This window comes from Astatotilapia calliptera, chromosome 7, assembly GCF_900246225.1.
Source record: "Astatotilapia calliptera chromosome 7, fAstCal1.2, whole genome shotgun sequence".
Classification (NCBI taxonomy): domain Eukaryota; kingdom Metazoa; phylum Chordata; class Actinopteri; order Cichliformes; family Cichlidae; genus Astatotilapia; species Astatotilapia calliptera.
The window spans coordinates 52208181-52235556 of NC_039308.1; the positions used below are offsets into that span (position 1 = coordinate 52208181).

The 27376-nt window shown below is 40.4% G+C and overlaps 1 protein-coding gene across 1 annotated transcript; it reads left to right on the top strand.

Moving 5' to 3' along the window:
• Nucleotides 1–23584: 23584 nt before the first annotated feature.
• Nucleotides 23585–26635, top strand: LOC113026588 (pleckstrin homology domain-containing family A member 5-like). Its single transcript, XM_026175535.1, has 5 exons — nt 23585–23609; nt 24190–24323; nt 24705–24847; nt 25143–25227; nt 25486–26635. Exons 3-5 carry the CDS (start codon nt 24706–24708, stop codon nt 25541–25543), a joined length of 285 nt encoding a protein of 94 aa, XP_026031320.1. The 5' UTR covers nt 23585–23609; nt 24190–24323; nt 24705; the 3' UTR covers nt 25544–26635.
• Nucleotides 26636–27376: the final 741 nt, after the last annotated feature.

Genomic DNA, 27376 nt, shown 5'->3' on the forward strand with positions numbered 1-27376 from the left:
GTTGCCTTAAAAGGGAGTTCAAACTGATGATTAAAGCAGTGGATTAACTAATGGTCTGCACCGTCAGCACCAAAGCCCAGTATAAAGATAAAAAGTTTTTTTTTTAACTGTGGAAGAAAAAAAGCTGCTACTGGAGTCCAAGCATGAAAATATGAACCTGGAAATGAGCATAATAGATCCATTTAAAATATAGCCCCGAGCCTCCTCGTTTCCTTAATCAATTAAACCCGCTGGATTTCTTGCAACCTGAGCCTTATTAATAGTTTGATGCCTATCGAGTTCTCATACACTGTAATATAGCAAACTGCAGGCTGACTCATACCCCTTCAACTCACAGTTTCTGTTTTAATTGTAACACTAAATAATAATGTGTGTTATTACAATAATCTTCTCCTGCTAATATTGTAACAGCTTAGTGCATCAAGCTTGACTTTAGGGCCAATTAATTTCTCCTGGTGGAAATGACAGCTTGTGCTGTGTTTTCCTTGGAATACTGAGGAGATCGTTGGTTAACACAGTTCTCTCCGGGGTTTAACATTAGGTCAGAAGGTTGGGAGCTCAATCTGTCCTACAAGCTGAGCGTATCCCAAAGCTCACCAACCAATAACTATAATTAACCCTCTGCTCCAGAGAAACGTGAACTTTTGAACTTTTCCCCGGTAGTTACGTTAGCTCACCCTTTAGCATCGGGACAGGGAATGGGGATTTCTCTCGGCAGACAAACTCCCTCTTGAGATAACTGGCCTGATAAAGTTGTTGACATCCTCTGCCAACTTTCACAGAACAGTTATATTGTACTGTCAGTTTTCCATTCCCAGCCACTGAGGGTTGGAAGTTTTCCACACAAAGTCAGTTTTAATGACAGCTTTGCCAAATTAAACCCATAGTTTCTCTCTCTCTCCCTCTCTTTCAAAGCATGTTGTAAAAACCGAACTCAAATTCCTGCGTTCACAAGACTGATTGCGTTTGTTGCATCTTTGTATCATTCCAAACTGAATATCTTTGGAGGTTTGGTGTATTGGTCAGAAAAAAAACAAGGAATTTAGTGACCTCATCCCTCATCGTGGCTTCTGTGATTGACAGTTCTTCACATGTTTTGTGCATTAGACTTTTCCTCATCTGTTAGTGGTGAATCATGCTGGCAGATTAATAGATAGTGAATGTTTGTTTCAATCCTACGGTCGTGCTTCTCTGTGCTGGCCTCCTTGCTTTCATTTACTGCTGTTGGTGCAGGGTGCAACTCAGTAACTACGCATTAGGCGTATCTTATTTTATAATTTTATAGTATATATTTGTTTTAAAATATTGAACCACTCTTTTGCATCTTGGACTAAACCTTCAAGTCTTGTGAGAACCGTAACTTTGAATTTCAAAATGAACATAATAGTATATCTCAGTGGGTCAAAGGTCAGCATCAACATTATTACAGTGCTACATACGCAGCTAGGCAAACCTCTGATGGGATTTAGCCGAGTTTTTGACTGTTATCTTTTTGAAATCCTAATCCACTTGCAACAGGGATATCAGTTGTAAGATGCTCTTTGGAAAGTGACCCATTCCTTTCATCCCTTGAATTTATCTTCTCCCTTTCGATGTCAGGCCTTTTCCCAGCCATAAATCCAGTCTCTTACAAAATGCTCTAAAAACCATGTAATTGTACATTGCTAACCAAACAGATTCCTTTCTTGATTACTGCTCAGATAGAGGGGCCAGCTGGAAAGTTTCCCTCGTAGATTCTGCCCTGAACACAACAGAGCAGCCAGAAGAAACATTAGTCGGGTGGCACGGTGCAGGGCAGCGGTCAAAGCTACCCACCCCACACTCGAGGGTCAAGGATTCGGTTTGTGCTCCTGTAAATACATCACTGGCAACAGCACACAATTTAAAACTACATAAAGATATCAGCGAAGACCTAAGTAATATAAGCAGATAAATTAAAGGCCCTCAGATGGTTAGGCAAACACAGTCAAGTCTTAATTCTCGTTTATCTAATAAATACCCCGATTTTCCTTTCCATTGTTTTACAAGCAGATTACGCTGTGGGTGTCCTGCACTGTTAGTATGGCTGTATCTCTCACATTCCTTTTTGTCAGACAGACTATCGTCTAGTGTGGTCTAGAAGGTAAACAGGACCCAGGGGGGTCTCTGAGCTCTAGTCTGCATTCGCTCCTCAGTGTCAGAGTCAAGTGTTAGCTAATGGAGCCTGTCAAAATCCCTCTAGCCTAAAACCACCTGCCTTGAGAGGCCTTGTGCGTCGATGTCAACTTGCTATACTACTCACTAGCCCTGGAGCTAGAACCAATACTGTGCTATCACACTTGATTTATACACTAAGTGTGGAGGAATAAATGCTTCAATTAATCTTAATTAAGCCTTAGTAATCCTGACAGAGCTCTCTTAGCTGTGACTTGTGTGACCTTTAAATTGAAAATGCCTATGTTTTCACACGGTCACTTTAATAATAACCCTACAATAAATTAGAGTTGAGGTGCAGCTGTGTGGTTTACAAACAAGGTTGTCTTACCACTCAGGAATCCATATAGCCACTTTGTTAGGTACATCTGTTCAACTGCTTTTTAACGCAAATTAGCGAGTCATATGGCAGGAACTCAATCAGCGCCAAATCACAATAGCAGTAACCTCAAGGTGCTTTATATGATAAGGTAGACCCTACAAGAATACAAAGAAAACAGAGAAAACCAGCAAGCACAAGGAAGAAACCTGCAGCAGAACCAGGCTCAGGGAGGGGGTGGCTATCCTCCGCGGCCGGTTTGGGTGAGGAGAGGAAGACAGGACAAAAGAAATGTTGTGGAAGAGAGCCAGAGTGTACTAATACATAATAAGTAACTCAATGCATATCGACATGTAGTCAAATGGCTTGCTGAAGTACAAACTGAGAATAGGAAGAGAGGTGATTTAAGTGACTTTGAACGTGGCAAGGTTGTTGGTGCTAGATGGGCTGATCTAAGTATTTCAGAAACTGCTGATCTACTGGGATTTTCCTGCACAATCATCTCTAGGGTTTATACAGAATGGTCTGAAACAGAGAAAATATCCAGTGAGCAGCAGTTCTCTGGGTGAAAATGTCTTGTTACTCCCAGAGGAGAATGGCCAGACTGCTTCAAGCTGATAGGGAAGGTAACTCAAAAAACCACTTGTTAAAACCATGGTATGCAGAAGAGCATCTCTAAACACCAACGCATCCAGCCTCGAAGCACACAGATTATAGCAACATAGATTCAGATGGTAGGGTCAGAAATTTGTCACAAAAAAAACATGAAAGCATGGGTACATCCTGCCTCATATGTTGCCAGGTCTTGAGATACAGCTGCATTAATGCAATACACATGGCATCATGGTAAGTGAGTTTACATGTGCGTGGACCATATGTTTATTACCTGGTTAATAAATACATCATGTTTTACTGAGTAACATGTAAAAACATAATTTGTTTGTTTATGTATATTTATGATTATTTCAAATCAGTTTTCATGCCACATTGTCAAATGCCCCTTATTGACCTGTACTTACCTTTACTGTCCACTCTTTCTTATATTTTTCACAATCACTGAGTGTGAAATTCACAGTAACATATTTTCCCTGGAAAATACAGCCCTTGCACCATTAGCTGGCAAACAAACTGTGTTTGTGTCGAGCTGCACATAAACAGTTTTTGTATTTGGTGATAATTGTCACCAAGTACATAAATACCGAGGACTGAAAAGTGAATGAAAAAAAAAAATATTCCATTTAGGTTTGCTTATTTTCAGTGCAGCCAGCTAGAGGCAGACGGACTACAACCGCAACTTTATTGACATGTACATAGATTAACATAATCGGGTTGAGAAGGAAAAAAGGGATGCGTGCCATATCGTGACTCAATTGCGTCCTTGGCATCATTGCCATTCTGCAGCACATGAAAAATAAACTTATTTAAAAGCATTTTACGGTGGCCCCGAGAGGCCAAACGGATCGCAACTTAAGAAAACACCAGCAAAAGCACACAAAACACAACGGAAATAGGAAAAACGAAAACAGAAATAGAAAAAACGAAAACAGAAATAGGAAAAACAGAGTTCCTAAAGCACAAGGGAAGTGTTTCTGGGGAGACAATAATCCGACGGACCAGTTGCAGGAACCAAAACATGCTAGGTAAGTGTATTTTAATCTCATGATTTATATAATACTGATGACGGATTTTTAGGCTAATGGTTAGGCTAACACACTTACCTCTCGTCTTTTCTTTCCTCACAAAACTAATAGATCCTCCACATCTTTTAAGTGTCTCCCTGTGCAATTGGTCCGTCGGATTATTGTCTCCCCAGAAACACTTCCCTTGTGCGTTTGGAAATCTGTTTTTTCGTTTTTCCTATTTCCGTTGTGTTTTGTGTGCTTTTGCAGCATTTTTATTATTGCTGGTGTTTTCTTAAGTTGCAGTCTGTTTGGCCTCTCAGGGCCACCATAGCAGGGGCATTTTGTATTTAATTCCCTAGAGTAAATTACACATTAAGTGAAAATGCAAGAATGCTATTCTGAATGATTCAGACCCACTTTGACTCCTGTATTTAATCACCCAATCAACTCAATGCTCTGTGCTACCATGGTCAGACTCAAATGTACTTAAAAACTTGAACAGCCACCAACCTAGAGTGTCTTTTAGGATTACTGAACAAGACAAAACAACATCCACTTGTCACTTAAAATTCCCATACGCTTAATATAATTTAAACAGTATGTTTCTACAAGTTGCTATCATAAATGGTAAACACTTTTTGTTAACATGTTTATTTCTGATTTAAAGTATTTCATTTTAAGTATTAAAAGTATAGAAAAAATGAACGTAGGTCCAGACACTATGACTTCACCCACTGGACTCAGTATTAGCGCCTTGGTTGTCATCATGTTGGGTGGAGGGCTCAGACTGCAACCCCCACCTCCTTCATTGCTGAAGTTGGGGTCTGTCTTGCTCTGAAGCTAACCTCCGGTGGCCATTCAATTATTTATTAGCCACTCCTAGCGTGCACTACATTTTTCATATTGTTCTGTCAGTTAGAAGCTGTAATTCATAAAATGGGTTGCTAATGTGGTTTTTATGAATGGAACAATAAAAAAAAAAAATGATGTGATTTTCTTGAATGCAGTATAATTTGTCTCTATTTGATGGAAACAGCTAGTGGTCATACGTTTTACTGAATACTGCACCACTGACAGTATAATTTTAAAGGAGCATGCTACCCTGGGTAGATAAAACCACATGATGTCATAGCCTCCTGCATAGCACGCTACACAGTAGGTGTTTCAACCTTTTTCTTCAACGGAAACGCCATCCAGCTTCTCTTCCAGTCATCTTGGATCAGCCAAATATCAAGCTAAGGAAACTTGAAAACACTCCGTTCTTCCCAGATGGTGTGCCTGCTGTTAAATCCAAACATGATGTGTGTGTGTGCCCTCAGCTGTACATACAAACAAATATAAAAAGCTCTCATACGCATGCAAATGTAGCTGCAGGCTGGGCTTGTCACGCACACTCAGCTATGGTTATATGCTCATGCATCCATCTACAGGCATAAGTTCCCTTAACAGACGTTATCTTTGGATTCCTGAGTGGTTAGTTAGTTGGCAGGCTTATCTGGCCTCTGAGGCCAACGTCAGAGTGCACATGTAGAGGAAGGAGCACTTTCCCCGTGCACTAGACTAATAACAAGCTCTGCTGGCTTTTCATGCCCAGTGCAGATTATATCAGAGCCAGTGCCTGATGGTTTGGTCTATCTGAGACTCTTTTTGCTCTTACCATTTGGACTATGTGGAGGTTTTCTCCTTTGGGAAGCAGAGTAGAGTGACGCAGGGAAAGTCAAAGCCAGCACACACTGGTCCAAGCACCAGGAAGTGCAGACAGGAAGCGACCTGGGTCTTTGGAAGTCATTAAACCCTTAATCTGATACCACGGGGAATGGACACACTTCAGCAGCTGCCATTCCCTCTCCTGTCGATTTATTATTCAGTTTTTCTAGGGAAGTTTTCAGCTCGTTATTTCATTTTTTTTGCTGCACAACCAGACTGTTTTTGTTTGATTTGATTACAGACGATGGCTCAGATAAATTATTAAATTCGCGAAAGTATTAAATATTTTAAAATCTAACATATCATACAAAGTCAGATAAAAATAATCGCACCACTAATATACTTCCAACAGAGACAAGTGTTAAAATCATTACAGTCAAATATTGACTAAACAGAAACACGTCCTAGATTAGAAAGTCCTAGATTATACATTTTTCTTTTCTTTACTCCGTTTTCACCAGAGTTTGGTTGCTCTGTGCACCAGAAATTTAAAACACATCCTTTTTAAGTCTCTACATGGCTTATGCCCTGTGAACATCAAACTGGTGGGACGACGAGAACAGTGCAGTGCTCAAGTCCAGCAAAAAGGGGGGTGTTTAAATTTTAAACATATGCCATTTTAGTCTTTTAATTATTGAATGCTCACAGTGAGCCATGAATAAGTTGTGCATAATGTACACCCAGAGAAATGTGTCAGCACCGTATAGTCAGAAAGATTTGGCTCACGTCTGTATTCAGTAGTTCTCATTACAAGTGTCTGAAAGAGCGGACAAAAATGAGCAGCGAGAAGATTGTTGTGTGATGGGACTCGTAAGTCAGTTATGACACATGTTTTGCCAACATAAATTTCTTGATCGGAATTCCTCTATTTAAGTGAATTTGACTGTAAATGTACTGAAAAAAATAAATAAATAAAAAGCAACCAAAATTACAGAAGACACAACAGAAAACCCAGATGTCAATTTCCTGAGACAAAGCACTCAATGATTAAAGCAAAATACTTAATGACAGGGTTGCTTCATATTTTGAAAAGAAAACATAATATTTAATCGAGTGTCGAGACTATTAATCATTATCGAGCTCAGGAAATACATAAGTATGCAAATGCCCAAATTAAACAAAAGAATAGAAAATAAAAAGAATAGAAACAACATTAAAGTAATAAAATTGAATTTCTAGTGGCACGAATTGAAATAAACAAAGTGTTTAAAAAATTGGTTTCCTTATTTGCATTTCATTGTGCGTTCCCATCTGGAGCGTCAAACTGATTTTAATTCCCAGGCCACATACAGCTGGACAACTTACACCGTTGCATAACAGCCCATAAAACTAAGCACACTCCATTTTTCCCGTTTCTTTTAGTGTAAAAAAGTACATTCTGAATCCGTTCACATTAAACAAACCATTCATTACAAAACAGAAAAGTGCAATTTCGATGGTATCTCTCAGGTTTTCCACAGTCAGTCGGTTTGCTGTCATTAGGAAGAAACGCTTGTGTCATCACTCAAAGAAACACATCAGTACGGCTCCTTGGCTTAACCACCTCCCTTTGGTGTGGTATGGCAGGCTGTGGGTAATATCTTTGTCAATAAGAAGGCTGCAGAAGTGACGACTGACACATCTGGCTCAGATCGTGTCGTGATGACACATGATCCATTTCTAATGACTTGTAAGACAATGCTTTAGGATGGAGAATCTAGTGAAACTGCGACAGGATTTATGCCTTTCAACTACATTTTGGTGTTTACTTTTCTGGCCTTGATGCCCCTGCTTTAGATGCTGGTACTGTATAAAACTCATTTATATTGCACTGGATATCCAAAGCACACTAAAGAGTGTACTTGCTGTATCTATGGAAAAATTTGGCTCTCAATTTTTGTTATTCCTTTTTTATAATTATTACTATTCACAAACCTTTAACTTTATATTTACCTCGACCCTGCGTAGAAAATCTGTATTATCACATTTGGCACTATTACCAGCCTAACAATACCCTGACCGCTCGCTTTTCCTTTAAAGGGTAACACAGATCTGTTGGTGCAGTCTGTGCATCACAGTGTTATAAACACTCCTGACACGGGGTAATGTTCATTGTATCTAGGGGCACACACGCTTTCTGTAAAGAAAAGAGGAGACTGAAAAAAACAGAAACAAGTGAAGCCATATATTAGCACTGGGAATGATAACATTTAAATTTATGCTTTAAAACATGCCGCTTAAGTCTAATCTTTCACGCTGAATTGAAATTTATGTCCTTAATCCGTGGCAACTCTAAGTCATTTGTTAAATAATGTCAGTCAAAACAGTTCCTATTACCAACAAAGCACTACATTTCTAGATTAGTCCAAGCAAAAGCTTTAGCTGAGCTGCTACTAAATTATGACATTATTTGTGTCCATTTCCATGGCAATCGAGTAAACATATTGAGTCAGCGAACATCTGGAGTAGTGCCTTTATGTTAATATAAAGAAAACAAGTGTAGTTTTTTCATTGTCACCAGCACCGGTTTTGGTATTTTGGCTTCTTGAAAGTATCCCTTTGTCCTGTTCTGGGTTTGACAACGCTTAGATATGAATATTGCACAAGTGCATTATTTTTTTTTCTCTTTAAAGGAACATAAAACACTTGTACAAAGGGGTAGAGGTATTCACAATGGTTTTTTTTTCAGCACATCTGGAATTCCAACACTGCTTATTCATTTAAACTCCTTCTGTCAAACATAATGTTTTATGCCACCGATAGATGTTTCTGCTTTTGATCTCTTTCGAAGATAATATATTGTAAGATGAATATAACTCTTGTTTCATGAGGTTAAGAAAATATTGTCCTTTCCACTTTGGTAAAGCCTAACTTACGGCCAGTGATGGGAATAACTAACAACCAACAGCATTACTTTTTTCAGTAACGAGTAATCTAACTAATTACTATTCCTATCGCTACAACGCCGTTACCGTTACTAACAAGAAAATGCGGTGGGGTCGCGTTACTTTTTTTCAAGAAACAGACAGTTGAAGCTGTGTTCAGCTTACCGCAATTTATATCAGTTGCACGGAAGTAGCTGTCTACGTAAGTAATCTGGGCGCTACAGCTTTAAGCAGCTGCGCGCGCTCCCGCGGACGGTAATCACGATCACTTTTTGGCACAACACCTGGAGCAAAGGGGGCAAAACAATCGCATGAGTTCTGCTGTTTGACTGAGGAAGATTAAAGTAGTCGTGGTAAGCCAATCACATGTCCACTTCTAGATGACAAAGCAACAAGGTGATATATACCAGTTTTTAAATTGTGTTGATAGGCCACATACAACCATGATGTAGATGATAAACAATATATATGCAGCGTTTTTTCCTCAATAGTTTCGTATCATCTAACATCTAAGGACAGTGCTAGCAAGCACTTTCTGCTTATGAGCAAAAAATTAAAAAACAAAACAAAAGACGCCCTTTCGTGTTGGTGGAAAAATGTACTATGTGACCAATCAAAAAAATGATATGACAACATGACATTTGGTTGTTTAGGAAGAGGGGGAAGTTTTAGGAGTGATGGCGACAGAGAGAGAGAGAGAGAGAGAGAGAGCAGAAAAAGAGAGAGAGCAAGTACGTACATATTGAATGCAGAACAGCTGAGTGTTATATAAATAGTTTGAAATGGTTATAAAAAAGAGGGTAAAAGGTAAACAGCTGCAAATAACTTTGTTGTTTGCAAAACTTGTGCATATGATTTTAAAATTGACAACTTATATTTGCATTTAAAGTTATGAAATATGACTCAATAAACATGTTTGTGATTATTAAAAAAAATACAGTTTTTCCACTCGGATTTTATGTTTTTTATCAGATTATACATCAATTGTGTTAATACAGTATGTCAAAATGAAAACATAACTGTAAATTCAGAAACGTGAGGTTGTGCTGAAAAGAATGATACCAAACAAGGCAAAGTAAATCGTTTTTAAAGGTTAAATGTAGAGGTAAAATCAAAAGTGGTTAAAAATAGCCAATTATACCCTGGAGCCCAGGGGGTTAAACTTTTTTTTTTAAAGTAATGTAACTTTTCAAGTAATTAATTACTTTTAGAATCTTGTAACTCGGTTACTATTTTGAAGAAGTAACTAGTAACTATAATTAATTACCCTTTCAAAGTAACTTGCCCAACACTGATTAAGGCACACATTGTACTCAACAGATGCTTGTGAGTGGCAAGGATCATGTAAGATTTTTCCCTGTTTACAGTGTTCAGGCTCAACCAAATGACAACTGTAAGCTGTTAGCGCGATTTCTCCTCTTTGTCAGTTTACTTTAGACAGTCTTTCCTCCATTAAATGACGTCAAACGGCCACGGGCTAGACTAAGTAGGGCTTTTTAAAGTCTCTTGTCCGTCTACACGAAAGTCCTCACGCTGATCTTAATGGGGGGGATTTTAAGTCCATCTTTCTCCGCTTATGAGAACAGTGGTGAATACTTTGTATTCTAATTTTAAGAGCTAAAAAACCCCCCTGTTGCCTTAAAAGTCTCTGTTTAGGGTATCAACGATGTAGGTGTTTCCTATAAAATGTTAGATAAATGACAGAACAAAAGTGCAGCGCGAGAGTTTGTAAATGGAGGCCTAAATCTGCCTCCTTCCTCTAGGGAGACCACACACTTTACGGATTACTTCCTCCTCTTCTCTGGTCCAAGAACAGCATAATGTGTGCCGGCGCCATGCTCTGTGATGGCAACCGGGATGAATTGTACAAACAGCGGGGGATACGAGGCAGCTTAAAAGCTTCTGTCCCAAATAAAAGTTACAAAGAACCAGAAAGGGAGAGGGGTTGTGACAATCCTGAGATGAAGAGTGGCTATGTGAGAGGCAAAGCTGATTGGACAGAGATGGGATCAGTCTGCCGTTTCTTCTGCTGCTTCTTCCCTTTCTTGGGGACGGGAAGTTCTGGCTCCCTGACTTCTCACAGCCTCTCCTTCTGTTTAGAAGCCAGTTTGCCTGTCTGCTGTTTTTGGCTGCTTTTTTGAGGACTGTTTGTAAGTCGGCCAACAGCAACCTAAAATCTCATTCTATCCTCTTTATCGCAGGACAAAATCGTGTTTTACAGTAAACTGCTAGACAAGTGATTCAGAAAGAAAACAAAACAAAAAAAAACTTTTTATGAAGGTCTGCTTAAATTCAGAGGATTTGGCCTGAGGAGAGGAAAGTTGACTTGCATGCTTCACTGAAAGCCCACAGCTGTTTGATGATTCTTAGTGGTGCCCTAAATTGTTCCGTAGGTTTTCGTCCTTGATGATTGTTTGTGTCTGGCATTTGAAAGACCACTTCAGATTCCACTGTGTATGAAGTCCTCCTTACGCAGCTAGACACATTCTCCAATAGCATATTTATGCCCTAGGAGAATAAAGTGTCCAGCCAGCCTAGACAATGTTACAAAAATATTACAGCAAGGAATCTGACCTTCTCTCCTGATATGAATTTTGACCTACACTTAGGTTATACATCTGGTGCTGCAGCATACCAAATACCACTGCTCACTTGTTCCCAGATTTAAACATAAGTTACAGTCATGTGAAAAAGAAAATTTTCACTGGACTCTGTGAACGTGCTGTGAAAAACTAAGTGCACCCTTACTGTTTGTAATCAAGAGGCAGCGGTAGCAGCCAGGTGCTGCTAACGAATGACTTAACTGATTCAAACTGATTAAAAAAGCAGAAGTGTTCATTGTTTGCTGGCCTGGAAATTTCCACGTGTCTGTTAACACAATGCCACAAGTGGACATCCTAGCAAATCGGATGATTTGGCTGGAAAGGAGAAAACGTTTTCTCTCTAAAACATGGCAGTTAAGCTAAGGTTTACAAAGTTGCATCTGAACAAACCACAAGGTTTCTGGCACAATGTCTTTTGGACAGATGAAGTAGAAGTTGAGATGCCTTACTAATGCACAGCACCGCAGTTTGCAAAAACCAAGCACAGCATTTCAGCACAAACACCTCATACCAACTGTCAAGCATGGTGGTGAAAGGATGATGATTTAGGCTTATTTTACAGCCACAGGACCTGGGCACCTTGCAGGCATCGAGTCATCCTTGAACTCCTCTGCTTTCCAAACTATTCTAGAGTCAAGTTGGCGTGAAATTTGGTCATTTATGTATTTATTTATGTGCTTAAATTATCCCAAACACAGCAGCAAGACTGTAAAAGAAAAGAATCAAGGTGTTGCAATGGCCCAGTCAAAGTTCAAATGTCAACCTGACTGAAATGCTGTGGACATTGAGTGCTTTCATAGACTGCAGAGAATTGTGTGAAAACTTTCACACTTTCACTGTATATATGACAATTTCAGTCCTTGTGTTGTCCTGTGCTAGCTTTCTGTGTTGATACAATTTTCCAGTTTAAAAAAAACTACATATAATTTTGCTAACATTAACATAATAAGCATCATAATAAGGGAACAAGGGGTCAGTATAGTCTCGAAATTACTAATCAGACAAGTAGCTTCATACCAATTTGTAACAGAGCTATATTTGGCCTTACTTTCACTAATCAGAAGCAGCTTTGATTCTTTAAGTTGAGCTACCATTTATAACTAATGAATCTAAGAAATGCGCTCCCGAAAAAAAGGTTGCATTTGGGTCCCGATATGCAAACACTGTTAGTTTGAAAAAAGAAAAACCTGAGTTTTCAAATTGTCCAAAATATATTTTTTGAGCTTGACAGTCATGCTTTTTGACTCCATCCAGTTGCCTTGGAACGAGTTTCATCTGCAGAAGTATCCTGGGATTTTATAATCCTATAAAAGTCCTTGTGATCCTTCAGCTGAAAGTCAACAAAACTGGAACTGCACAGTTTCTCCTGACCGTGGTGTTCCCATGACAGGCGTGTGCTGCAGTTAATAAGAATTTATTTGATTGTTATTTGTGATTATGCTTTTGGAAAAGGCTGCCTGTTGCCACCATGCTTTTTTTCCTGACAGGAAAGTTGCCGTGAAGCACTTTATCCATGACCCCATGTTTCCCTGACAAGTGAATCGAGGCTATGGATCTGTTTCTGGGCCTCAGCTCCAAGTAGCATTCCTCGTGTTTAGGAAAACATGTAAACTGACGTTAAAAAAATAAAAGTGAGCAGTCAGCTCTTTTGGCCTTTCTTGCACGGCCCAGATGCCCATATGAAAGCTGACTTTTGTATGCTGGACAACTCTCACACAAGGTGGATGGCCTGTGTTTTTCCTGGCATGTCTTGAACAAACACAGACCAATTACATTGGGCTGCCTGGTGTGTCAGCCTATGATCTACAGTTGTATTTTGCATTATTTGAACAGGCTTAGGAAGTAGGTTTGCTCTTTGCAGAACAAGAGAGACAGAGATATATAATACAAGTTCATACAGTTTCCCTGGGTTAGCATAAATCCCAGGCACAAACTGATATCTAGTTTCGAAGACAGGCTACATCCTGTGCCAGCAAAGTGCCACATGGTTTAAGCGAGCTACAGTTGCAAAAAGAACTTTGAAAACTTTGATCTGAAATATTCAAAACTCATACATGCAACTTTTCTGAGGCTCCTTAGTATATATGCATTAAAATGCGTGGCTCCTATCCCACTCAAACCGTAGAATTGCATTATTCATCTGAGGCAGTGTTTCAGCGTTCTCTCCGAGGCCGCAGTGCTCCCACCCACACAACCGAGTACCTGTCTTCTAATTCACTTTGGATATTCTTTGCAGTCACACTCCAAACAGTGAGTCTTGTCAGCGCGTGCATGTTCTGACTTTTTGTGCATGATAGAGACACATATGACTATTACACCTAATCATGTCAAAGAATGAACTAGCAATAGCACACTATAAGAATATGTACTGCTTCAATTTTACTTTTGAAGAGTCATGAAAGTATTAGTTAAAAATGAATTACTTCAAATTTGGCAGGAAGGGACAAACTCAGTGGTATAATTGAGGAACCGAAGGGGCGGTTCTTGTCATATTTGGTTTGATCCACTACTAAACTGATGACAATAATTACAGACATCCAATTAAACTGATTTGATTGTGTAGGAGTCATTTGTGAGTAATAGTGGGCAAACTTTTAAGGCTCGTGCAGATTTACCATGTGGGAAGGTGGATGGGTGGCAAAAAACATGTTGAATTGAATTTTTTCTGGCCTGCTGTCTCACTGGTGATGAGACTTCTGGTTTTATCCCTCGTTTCTTTGTATTTTGCTCTTGAGCAAAGTTCTTTTTGGACATTGGCTTGTTTTACAGGTATTTTCAGTGTGTACTCATAATCACTTTACTTGGCCATTTTCAGAAGAATTGTTGTTTGTTTGTTAAGCCACATAATACTTCAAAAAGCATCTAATTCTACCTTGATGAACTAGTGTTGTGTCCACACAAAACAGACAACCGAGGAACGAACGGATTTAAATTTTAATTTTAGACTCTTTGTTATTATAAAAACCCACAATTTGTTCCCATTTCTTTACATGAATCCATGAAATATGTCAAAAGAGCACATTTTGACACGCATAAAATAGTTTTTTATGTGATAGAGATGATTCCAAAAGTGCTAACTTGGCTTATCTTGGCACATTGTTCAGCATTTGCTTAAAGAAATTTGAGTAAATGGGACAAGTGGAGGACAAATGAACAAGTGGCAGTCCTAAAAGTCCACCTAGAGCAGATTGGCAAAGTCTGAAAAACATGTTCTCAAGAAACAAAAAGAATCCAGCAAGTACTTCACCCAAGACCTGACCTGAGAGATGCGTCTGACCCTTCAGCTGATCCATATCCGGTCGTTAAGTGATGACGTGACGAATCCTACTTCCGGGCCTAAAGTAGTCTGCGTTTAATATGGCTTTTGTGTTGTTAACATGTTTAATGTTATGTATTTTCTTCTATTTAATCTCAAAAAGCTCCTAAAACAGTCAGTGATCACTGTTGACCTCCCTCGGCTTTTATTACCGCTAATCATTTATTTAAGCTCAGTTTTTAAAACCTTAGGATGTAACTACAGCCCAGCCCATGCAGCAGTATATGAATGACTAACCTCGTATTGTGGATGGATTATCTCAGTTGTTCTCCTGGCTGAAGTTTGGTCCTTTTACAGCCTCCTGCCATGCGATTACATTTGTTCCTGACCACCGAGAACACTCACGTTAACTTTTATCGAGTGGAAAAAAAGTTAGCTTGTTTATATTATGCTAACATAGCTGTGTTGCTAGCGGTCACGTAGCACATCATTATATACCAGCTAGCCAAACTTCAGTAACCCTGCAAACGTCACTGCTGTTTAGTTTTTCTGTCTTCATTTATGTTGGAAGTGATAGCAGAGCTGTACGTTTTAATTTGTTTCCAAAACCCCGCAGTCAGGACATGCTATATTGTATTTAGATAGAAGCTAGCGAGCTAACTCCCTGCTAACTTCTAACTCTGTTAAATGTCGTAAATTCCGTTTTCATGGATGCCTGGATGTTAAACTCAATTGTTACACCTGGTAGAGCAGAACGCTGATCATTTTATTAAAGATGAAAGACTTTAGACAGTTTTTCAACTCTCAGTAATGCCATAGTGATCATTTGATATATGGACCTGCAGCGGAGTTTAGGCCCAGACACGGCTAGTAACGTCAGACTTAACGACCGGATACTGTTCACTGGATACTCACCTGAAATGGTCTCAGTGGAAGGTTGAGTGTAAAGAAATATTCTCAAGGAAGGTAAACAGGGAGAGAAGGCTGAAGTACGCTTAAGTAAACTGGACTTTAAATCATTGGCAGGAAATCCTACGTGGTGATGAATCCAAATTTGACATCATTATTATGTATAGAAGAGGTCAGTACAGGGCTACAACAGTGTAAAACATGGCCGAGGCTCTGTTATGGTTTGGGGTTGCATATAAGCCAGTCATGTTGGTGGGTCAAAATTGATGTAATTATGAAGGCAGAAAAATACCATCAGATCTGGATCCACTGTGCAGTACCATCTGGAAAGCATCTGATTAGCAACAACTTCCTTTTTCAGCTTGGCAGTGATCCCAAACACACTGTGAATACAATAAAAGCATGCCTGGATAGAAAGAAACACACAATGCAACACTATCAGTTATGGATTGGCGTCCCCAGAGCCTGGATCTCAACATTATTGTTGCAGTGTGGGATCATCTTTACAGAGAACACAAAGACAGCCAACAGAAGAACTTTGAATGTCCTTCAAGAAGCCTCTAGAACTATTCCTGAAGACTGCTTAAAAAAATAACAAGAAAGCTGGCTTAAAGAGCTCAGTTACCAAATATTGACTGTCAAGCTGGTTAGAGTGATACAAACTTTTTGTCTCACATACTGTTTTTCCAGATATTGTTTGCATATGTTTCATTAAATAAGTGCACCTATTTCCCATTTTCCGTGCAAAACATGGAAAAATGAGGGGTCACTCAAGACACCTTTGCTTTGTTACTCAGATCCCCCCTTCATTTGCCACATTTGGTTTCAAAGTCAAGGTCCTGTCTCAGAGTGACGCTGAAAAACTAGTTCATGCATTTATTACTTCCAGGCTGGACTACTGTAATTCATTATTATCAGGATGTCCAAAAAACTCCCTGAAAAGCCTTCAGCTAATCCAAAATGCTGCAGCAAGAGTCCTGACAGGGACTAGAAAGAGAGAGCATATTTCTCCTGTTTTGGCTTCCCTTCATTGGCTTCCTGTTAAATCCAGAATTGAATTCAAAATCCTGCTCCTCACATACAAGGTCTTAAATAATCAGGCCCCATCTTATCTTAATGACCTTGTAGTACCATATCACCCTATTAGAGCACTTCGCTCTGCAGGCCTACTTGTTGTTCCTAGAGTATTTAAAAGTAGAATGGGAGGGAGAGGCTTCAATTTTCAGGCCCCTCTTCTGTGGAACCAGCTTCCAGTTTGGATTTGGGGGACAGACACTATCTCTACTTTCAAGATTAGGCTTAAAACTTTCCTTTTTGCTAAAGCATATAGTTAGGGCTGGACCAGGTGACCCAGAATCCTCCCTTAGTTATGCTGCAATAGACATAGGCTGCCGGGGGATTCCCATGATGCATTGAGTTTTTCCTTTCCAGTCACCTTTCTCACTCACTATGTGTTAATAGACTTCTCTGCATCGAATCATGTCTGTTATTAACCTCTGTCTCTCTTCCACAGCATGTCTTTATCCTGTCTTCCTTCTCTCACCCCAACCGGTCGCAGCAGATGGCCGCCCCTCCCTGAGCCTGGTTCTGCCGGAGGTTTCTTCCTGTTAAAAGGGAGTTTTTCCTTCCCACTGTTGCCAAAGTGCTTGCTCAAAAGGGGTCATATGATTGTTGGGTTTTTCTCTGTATCTATGAAGCGTCTTGAGGCGACTTTTGTTGTGATTTGGCGCTATAGTCTGTCGCAGGGCCGGAGAAATACTAAAACTATAAAAAAACAACTTGTCTTGCTATAAATTCAGTGTACTTGAAAGTCAATCTACCAAATCTACATCATGTGTGTGTGTAAATATATTGGTAATAGACATCTGTTTTGGTGTGACATTTCATAACACATCCTTCTAGACACAATATGTTGCAGTCTGTGGAGAGTCAGCAGTATTATTTACAAACAATAAAAAGGTGACTTTGTTGAATGGAATCATTTATTGTAGAATTCAGATTCTAAAACACATTGATAATTAAAGTTTCCCAAAGCCCACGTGAGTTGTCTTGTTTTTGTACGTCCACATTCTTCAAATCACTTCTCAGATTTTCAGACATTTCCTGATAAATAATCTGTCGGCAGACCTGTGACTAATCTCTTACTTATCGCAGATTATTTAGCGATAGAACATTGTTATAAAATTGTATCTTGTGCAATCTGATGGAAATTCGGAATATTGACTTGAAAATTCTGGCCGCTGTCGGTGTCACTGACCTAAACTGATAATAAAGTTTTTGCCCTGATTGTGCAGAAGAATCCGGCACAGACTAATTCCAGTTATGTTACGAACAGGCTCCTCTTTGCAGAGAAAGGATGCTCGCTGATTCCTCGGTTGCTCGTGCTAGAAGGCCCGTGCTCTACAGGCACTCGTGCAACTGTGTGTACGAGTGCCTGACACAAATAAAAGACTGTGTCAGGGGATGCGTGCACGTGCATGACTGTGTATATGATGGCGGTGGCATTTGTGTCTGTGTGTGTTTGTGTGTAGCGATGGGTGCCCACAGCGCCACAGTGGAAACTTGGCCACGAGCCAGCTTTTGCCCATGAGGGCTGGTAAACACACCGTGATGGATCTCGTTCTCTGCACTCAAGTGCCAAACACAATGTAAACTTGCTTCCATCACGCCACTCAGCCACTCTTCTCCTTCTGTTCTTTAGTAGTTCAACACTACATTAGGCTGCATTCGATGTGTAACGTCAAGAAACAGCTTTTTGCATCTCTTTTTAACATTTTTTGACAAAATCAAACAGACATCTGCAATTTGTGTATACTTGAAAGCTATTTACAACACAAATTGCCTGAAGTGAAACCCAAGCGTAGTATATGGCATCAGATCATGTTCATATTGGATTCATGAAGCGCAAAGAGGCTTCTGGGTCAAGTGGTTTACTGGTAAATAAGCTGGCCTTTGGATATTCACACTTCCAGAGTACACATCTTCCTGTAGCAGTCTCACAGGCCGGCGTTGGTCTGAGAAAGGTCACTTGTGAAGACTGCACCCCCATGCAACATCAAAACCAGATGTCTGATGAATTGCTCCTCATAAAAGATTCCTCTTTTACAATGGAGCGTGGCATTGCCAAATACGGTAAGACAGTTAGGTGAGCATTCCCCAGTTGTTAAAATTCCTTTGGGTAATTCAGAATAGTAGCGTTTTGGAGAGACAGTCGCAGGAACGTTTCACAATGAGCTTGCTGTAAGATTCTAGATGTAGTGCGGGATATGCTCCAGGTTTGGAGTGATTTCCTTTCATCTGCCACAAACAGTCTGAAACAGGATGTGATGCTTTTCATTGAAGAATCTATCTGACCGTTGACGGGTTTGTGCAAAACAAGGGCAGCTGTTAGCTTTAAATTTTGATAACACAGGTGGTGTCCAAAGCATCCCAACCTGGTGTGCTTCCCTTTACACAATCTATTTTTGCAACCTATCACATAATAAAATCATGTTGCATTTCATTACCACACACAGCGATTTAACGAATGCGTGTATATCCTGTATTCTGGCTGACTTCAGCTCTGCCCTCTTTTGTCTTCCTCTTATCTTCCGTGTTTGAAGAGGGAATGTTTCTGTTCCTATCACCTATGAAATAAACCATTCTGATAAGGCAACATTGTTTCAGCTCTCCCTGAGAAAACTTACCTATGGGTTCTGATAAGCTGAAAAAAAAAGTCCCAAAAAATGTGGAGCCAGCAGCTGCCTGGTGACACGCTGCACTGAAAGGACTGTCTGGCTCTCTGCGAGCGTGTGCTGAGAGGTGATGGACAAGACCCGGCCTCCTCCCTGCTCCTATCACTCCCTGTTAGCGCGTCTTCTCCTCCCCTGCTTCTAACTAATCACAGCTGACAAGGCATACACAGGGCTCTGTAATACGCCATTGGGTGGAAGGAGTTGTGCTGACCTGTCTTAATCAGGGGAGAAGGAGCAGGAGAAGGACGTTGGGCTATAAAAGCGCGACCTCGGCTTAACAGAGACAATGCTCTGTCTTCATGAGAAGACCAGATGTTAAATGTTAAACAGCTTCAGGGTTAAAAGTGTGTGCTTAAGTGTGTGTGTGAATGTGTAAGAGAGAGAGAGGGAGAGGAGGGGGGGTGGGTCAGGGTTGAGAAAGAAAAAAAATACTAGTCCAACGTGAGGCAACTTCTTTGCACAGCATCAAATATGAGATTACCTGTGCTTGCTTTGGTGGATCTCTGTTTGCATATGGTGCATCCAATTCACGTGATAAGGATGTAATCCCACGAGATTATAGCAGGCCATGTGAGGAAACACACATATGCACCTCATGAACTGTGAACACCGTGCATTTATACACCCACAGGCTCTCTTGTGCTGAAACATTGATGCAGACCTTTCACTGTGACGTAATACTGTATATCATCACTGACACTTACAGTGGGATGATGGGATAAATATTTCAATGGAAGGGGGGTCGAGCTGGAGGACAACCACAGCACTGTTCCGGGAATTTCGCCGAACTACAGTTCGCATGCAGAGCGCCCCGTTTCTCTCATCAGCATCTGCGCATAGCCTCAATTTAAAATGAATTCATCTCGAGGCAATTTGAAGCTCTGAAGTTTGCTTGGTTCTCCTGAAAAAATAAAATAAAATTTTTGACAAAAAAATAATGTAAGAAAATGATAAATTAAAATAAACTCTTTGTGATGTAACGTGCTTTGAATTTTTGTTCCTAAAGACCCCGTAATTACGCCAAACAGAGAGAAACTCCAGGGAAATATAGGTCGTCCACATTTTTTTTAAATTTTTTTAAATTTTCTATCTTAAAAAAAACGTATACAAATACTCATATGCATGTATATGTTACATGGTGATGTATTAAAAATGTTTAAAAAAAATATATGTGAGGACAACGCCTGCTGGGCTGGCTGAGGAGGATTTGGGGGTTTCACTGCCGCTGCAATATCTTGCTCCCTGTGTGAAGTAGGAACTCGGGGGTGTGAATGAGCTGAGACTCACGGCTGGTTAAAGAGCTGGTGACAAACACGCGAAACGCTGAGCGACAACCTGGCGGACACTCACTCGAGCGGCTTAAATTCCTCAGCGGCTTTTATCCTCGAAAGTAACCTGAGACTCTTACCGTTTGGGGAGAAACCGAAAAGTGTCGAAACAAATGGTTTAAGGCTGAATGTTCGCAGAACGGGACGGATGTTTTGCAAAGACTGCTACTGCTGCTGCTGGTGCTGCTGCACGGGCCGTGGATGTACAAAAGAACGAGAATGACAGCAGACAAAGTCAAAGAGACGGCGCGCCACAAAGGAGGGCAACGCGGGACATGTGTGTGCAAAGAAGCGGTGCCCTAGATCTGTAACACATCTGAGTAATTCTGTCGTCCATGCTTCTTTTATGTTGTTTTGGGGCAGCAGTTCCTCATCCCGCACCTGGAAAAACAAAAGAGTGCATTCCCTGGCAGTACATCTCCATGCGTAAATGGAGAGACGTGTGTGCGTATTCGCCGTGCTCTTTTCCTTTGTGCTTACAATAAATTACGCTTGTTTTGTCACTTGGTCTGTCATCTCTCTCCGGGTCACGGACCGGTACCAATCCGTGAGTCGTTTGGTACCGGGCCACGATAGTTGAGGCTTGTGTGTGAAATTTATGGGGTTTTTTTAGGGTTTTTATCATTATTTTTTTTATGGTTTTTATCGTTAACTCAGTTTCCCTAGGTCTTTTCCCGTGTGTTATGAATAAATCTTCTTTTATTTTTTTGTACCATTACTGGTTTTATTTTGTTGTATTTATCCACAACACCTTAAAGGCCGGTCCATGAAAATTTTGTTGGACATAAAGCGGTCCGTGGCGCAAAAAAGGTTGGGGACCGCTGAGATACAGCAAGAAAGTTGGAGCTGAGCTAGAAGTGGGTTGTAAGGCAGCTTGCAGGTGTGCAGCAACTATGGCCAGGCTAAAGTAGCTTAATTGTTTGTGCTATCTGCAGATTGCCAGTTGTGTAGAGGAGTATCAGCTGAGCCCTTAGTTGATGTAGCCCGGTACTGTGTTTGGCTTGCCTTGATCATTTTTTGGCTTTGTGGTCCGCCTGAATTAACGTTTCTCAATTAATAATGATTATGGGCAGCTGTGAACTAACCACAGTTAATTTTGAATTGTGATTACTCCTCTCCTAATTGGTTGTTTTGCTTGTAAGCTGCTGGTTGAAAACTCACATGTGCAGTAAAGGCCAGCTGTCACATGGTGAGGGTGTGACTCATGCTGCCATAAAGTAGATGCCAAACTGTATTTAAACAGTTTCCAGCCACGAATCCTATCAACTTAAACACACTAACCATATCATTAGTGCACCACACTGCAGGGTGTGTCCTGCTTTTGCTGCGCCTGTGTAACTTTGACCGTTAATGGACATGTAGTACAAATGAAAATAGATAAACGCACAATATTTCTCTAGGCTTATGTGCTTTAGCACTTGGTGCTAAGAGAGCATGCCTAAGGCCGTAAGAGTTCAACTTTAGATCCTGGGAGAAATAACAAATGAGTTTCAGTGGACTCGTCTCTGTGCTTGTCCTGTTAGACCTCCAGTGCGGCATTCAGTACTGTTGACCATAATATTTTATTACAGAGATGTATAGTGCATGCCATAATTATTAAAGGTACTGCGCTGGAGTGGGTTGAATCATATCTATCTAATATACAGCAATAACATACATTTTCATTGCTATGCAGGTGACACCCAGCTTCATCTGTCATTAAAGTTTCATGACGCACACAAATTGGTTAAACTGCAGGAACGTCTTAAAGAAATAAAGACCTGGATGAGCTCTAATTTCCTGCTTCTGAATTTGGATAAAACTGAGGTTGTTGTACACACTGCAGGGTGTGTCCTGCTTTACTGTGTCAGTGTGAGTATGAACATGGATCCGATGTGTAATGAAAATAGGTGATTGCACAAACTCCCTCTAGGCTTATGTACTTCAGCCTATTGGTATTAAAAGAGTATGCACTTAGGTCCAGGGATATCTTGGACAGTGTGGGACAGTGGGGACTATGTCCTTGACCTCTGGACTGAGTTTACATCTGCCTACCCTCCAGTGTGGCACAGACCTGAGAATGAACAACTTCTCCTCAGTTCACTTCACATCAGCCTCTCCTGCTCAGGCATTAACAAGCCCCCAGCCGCTCTGAGTGCACCCATGTGTTTCCAGCGGGAGCGTGCAAGCGCACAACAGCCAGGTTGTTTGGCCTTTTGCAAATGTAGCTCAAAGAGAGCAAAATATTTAACAATTTCTCAGTCATTATGTTAAGTCCAAAGTGTCTGTCCTGTTGTTACTTTTGTTTAAAAAAGTAAAAATGTTTTCCAGTACATACATTAAGGGTAGAGATTATTCTTCTTTGTAAAGTTTAGACTTTTTTTAAACCGTGCCTAGTTCATCACGCTGCAAATGCTGCGTCATGTGAAACAACCCAAGTAGGCAATGACACCATGTAACTTCAGATCTCTACCATGCACACAATTGGGGATCACAGTAAAAAAAGTTACCATGGCGGCAACCTCGTAGTGCTGAATGTCTTCACAGTAATGCTATATCATTATTAAATTATATTCTGTTGTCGTCTCTGGCCAACAGGAGCGTCCACGCAGTGCAGTGGAGCAGCAGCTGTGTGCTGTGGAGAGCAGCCGACCCAGGATGAGCGTGGAGGAGCAGCTGGAGAGGATCCGTCGCCACCAGCAAGGGTACCCTCAGGGAGAAGAAAAAAAGCCTCAGCATCAGGGGTAGCAGCCAGGAGAACACACCCTCTCGGCAGCCACTCATTTACTAAAGAAAACCATTACCCGCAACACGCAGGTACTGGCTGAGTGACTCAGACCCTATTTGACATTAGGGTAGCTCTGAAGTCAGAAGAATGTTCATATGATATAATGTCTCTGCTTCTTTTATGTTTCATAATTTATTTCTTTTAGTTTCAAGTGAGACGCAGAGATGAGGTGATAAGCAGTGACATTCAGGAGCTGGAGGCCTCTCTCAGGCAGCAGGAGGTGGTGGGGGAGCAGGAGACGCCCGCTGAGGAGATAGCTCGTCTCAAAAGAATCCTCCAGGCTGATCACTTTAATGTCGACCGAGAGGTACGGCACAGCAGTTAGCCGTCGTTCCCATCAGCCTGCTGGTTTTTTTACAAGCCATTACTCAGAGGGCTAATACTGTCATGGCAAATTATTATGAAGGTGCCGTTTACCAACAGAAACATCATGTATTATCAATTCAATTGTTAATACTGCAGGAAAAAAAAGTTTCAACTGGAATGGAGAAGTTAACAACTTATAACTGTATAAGCGTTGTTCAGGCTAACTGAACATTACACAAAGGCCTCTGTGCCAAAATCTTTTCATGGGATGCTCATAAGCTACAACATGATTTGCATGACTTGCTGCCTTGAGAAGAGTTTCACGGCCTTGCTTTAGATTACATCGGTGAACTTCTTACAGTTGATCTCTGCGTAGTACAGAATGCCTCAGAGTAATTGACAGTGACACTCCATTTACTTCTAAACACCCAAATGTAAAATAGTCTTCCTGCACGATAGATGCCGATCAGGGTAATAATGTTGTTTGCACAGAAGTGGAATTTTCTGTGTCAGTTTAGAAAACCATTCATTTGTACCAAATGTGCTAAATAAGTGTTTCTTGTCTGGTGGCTGTTCCTCAGCTTTCTGTGCCTGACAAAGTGCTCATTCCTGAGCGTTACATTGAATCGGACCCTGAGGAGGCTCTGAGTCCTGAGCAGGAGGCTGATAAGCAGAGAAAAGTCGACCGCATCAAAGCCCTCATAGCCAAAAACAGGTAAGCACACTGTCATGATCCATCTAAATCAGTAATCGGTTATTAGCATGGACAGGTCTGCTCAAGCCTTGAATATTAGATAAGGATACTACGGTGAAAGAGCCAGCTTTGCAGGTGAGCAGATGTCGTGCATGAAATTCCTTCTAAAAGTAAAAGGTAAGTTTAGGGTCATAGCATAGATGTCTCATGCGCTTGGCATGCAGATCCATGCCTCAAATGTGCAGAAAAGGTCTATTTGCTCATCTCTGAGCCACTGTGGCATTTTATTCTAAATGTCAGTGCCCTCATATTGATTTTTAAAAACTGGCCTGTTTGTTGGTAATTAGAAGTTGTCCGTCGCATGCTGTAGAGAAAACCTTGCTGTTTTGTGTTTGCTCCTAGCATGCAGAATGTGCTGCCTAGTCTGGCTCTGAGCCCTGAGGAGGAGACTGAAGAGGAGGTTACTGTACAGGAAAAGGAGAAGATGATTAATATCTCCTATGAGCTGGCAGCCGAGGCCTCCAAACGCAGCAAGCTGGTAGCAGGTACGTCTCTAGAGAGACGAGAGGGTGGAGGTGGGGTGGTTGGATCAAAGAAAACGCATGCAATAAAACAAAAGCTGGTGGGAGCCTGTTCTTAGAAACAAACTGTAGCTGCTTTCATTGTGTATGTGTTAGGTAATTTACTTACTACTTACTCAGTAGCTTTTTCAGTAATTTCACTCACTTTAGTGATTATTTCTGTTTTATTTAGCCATTCACTCATTATCAACTGTTCTAATTTGTTGTTTTGTCATTTCATGCGTGCGCCTGTGCTCACCATGTTGTCGTTTCGTTGCAGTGAAAAGCCTGTCGTCCTCTTCCCCACCCCATCCGCAGTCTCCCACCACCACACCCCCCCAGCTCACTGACGGTTCTCACTTCATGTGTGTGTAGTAGCATCAGTAAGGGCCTCCATCCACCCTTTTTTCACTCATACTCATAATGCTGAAGTGTTTTGATTGTTAAATTTGATTTCTGGGGTTTTAAAAAAGCATTTCAGGATAATTAGTTGGGTTCATTTCACGTAACAATGCGGGGAGTTTGTTCTCTATGTGTTGCGGTATCACTAATACACTGTTGTATAGCAGAACTATGAGGGAATCTCACTATAATTTCACTTCTGTCCTTTTGTTCTGCTTCAGCCCAGGCTCTGGCCTCAGTGAAAACCTACACATGAAGGAAGCAGCTGGGGAGGCCTGAAGCGGCTCCTGAGGACTTTCCTAAAGAGTTCAGCACAAGGCCTTTGGCTACAGAGTGAAACTGCCTACTTCATACTCATGGGTCTCAACCTCTGACTTCTGTATTGCTCACTGTGACGTCTTAAGCTCCTCCCTCTTCGGGGGGCAACAATCTTCTCAACCTGGCAAGACAGCACATGGATTCATACCGTTTTACTGCTGCAGTTTCAGTTTTTACAAGGCTTTTATAATCATTTTTATTATTTATATGGTTTTATTAGGTTTTTGTGTTCGAATCTGGGCCAAAGTCTATCTGTATATACAGGAGGCTAATAGACTGAACTCTGTTCTGAGCCTGATAGCCTGTGGCAGAGTATGTTGGTCTGTTATACGTTTTCATTCATGTTTCATCAACTGTTCGAAAAAGTTTCAGAAGCAAGTTTCACATTTTCTCTGCATTTAATTAAGCCTTTAATAATTCACTTAATTTTTTCCCCCCACACATTCGACATCATCTAACCAGGCATATTTATCCATTTATTGTAAAGAACATGTGTCTATGCTAAAGATGAGTAGATAAAAGATATAGATCCCTCCATTATTATATAAGGAGGAACCATTTTATTGCTGCAGACTAAGAGTATTTGTAATTTCTCATACTTCTGAGTTCTAATTATTTAAAGATGGGATTTGAAGTCCCTGGCACTTTGTTGCCAATGCATATGTGAATGTTCTGACTTGAGTCAATCTATACTGTCCTTTTTTTTTAAATTGCTGAGAGATATATTTAAACTGAGAGATGGAAAAAGAGATCTTGATTATATTTTATGACAAAAAATCAAGAACATTTATGACATGTTGGTTTGGAGCCCTGGAACTAAAAGAAAACAGGATAAGGATGTGTAAAAAGCAATAGAAATAACCCCTTTCTGAATCTGAGATAATTTTTTGTGTGTACAAAGTGTAATTATCAGAGATTTACTGTGTATATAATGTACATGGTATATCTGGATGGGAGGATATGTTCAACATACAGTTACATACTAGATTTAATTTGCAAATGTTCATATCCCATCTGTTTTATATCATGTTAAATAAATGTTTCTGTTCCTAATGAGTGGTTGTGTTATGCTCTTTATCTCCCCTGTAGCTACATGCAGTAGAGATGCTGACCAAAAGGGAGTTTGACTCAAGCCTGCAACATAATCAAAGATTACATTCTCAAAAACTGTTGACCGAAAGGATTTTACTTATTTAAATGAACTCCAGCTTAAATAGACCCCAAAATATAAAAATCGCATGCATGGAAAGTGTTAAATTGACTCCAAAATATAGATTTAAAAAGCGTTTCCCCCATGACGGTTACACTTTTACTATGAATTCACTTATAGGATTTTTTTGAATTGTTGAGTCCCTCATGCAAAATTGCATGCCTCTGGTTCAAATAGTAATCAAAAACAATCAAATATAAGATATGATTTCATTTGATTTACCAAGCATGAATGACAGTTTAAATGAGGGGCTGTGGCTCCCTCTGGTGGTCATCTAGCTGTAGCAACATGGACCATATTTTTGCATTCACAACAGGTTTCTAACATTAATCATAGCATTCATAAATTATTAATAGGCCACTTTTGGGTGGCCATGTTGTAGAAATGCCCGTGCTTACCTTCCTGTTTGGCATTCTAGCAAAAAAAAAATTAAAGCTCTTTGGTGCATGATGGAAATGTTGTAAATCAAAGCCGTTTACATGTGAATGCCTGACTAATAAGAACTCAGTAAACAATGTACACGCAATTTGAGGCCAACAGATGCAAATATATATATATATATAATATATATTATATTAGGCTAT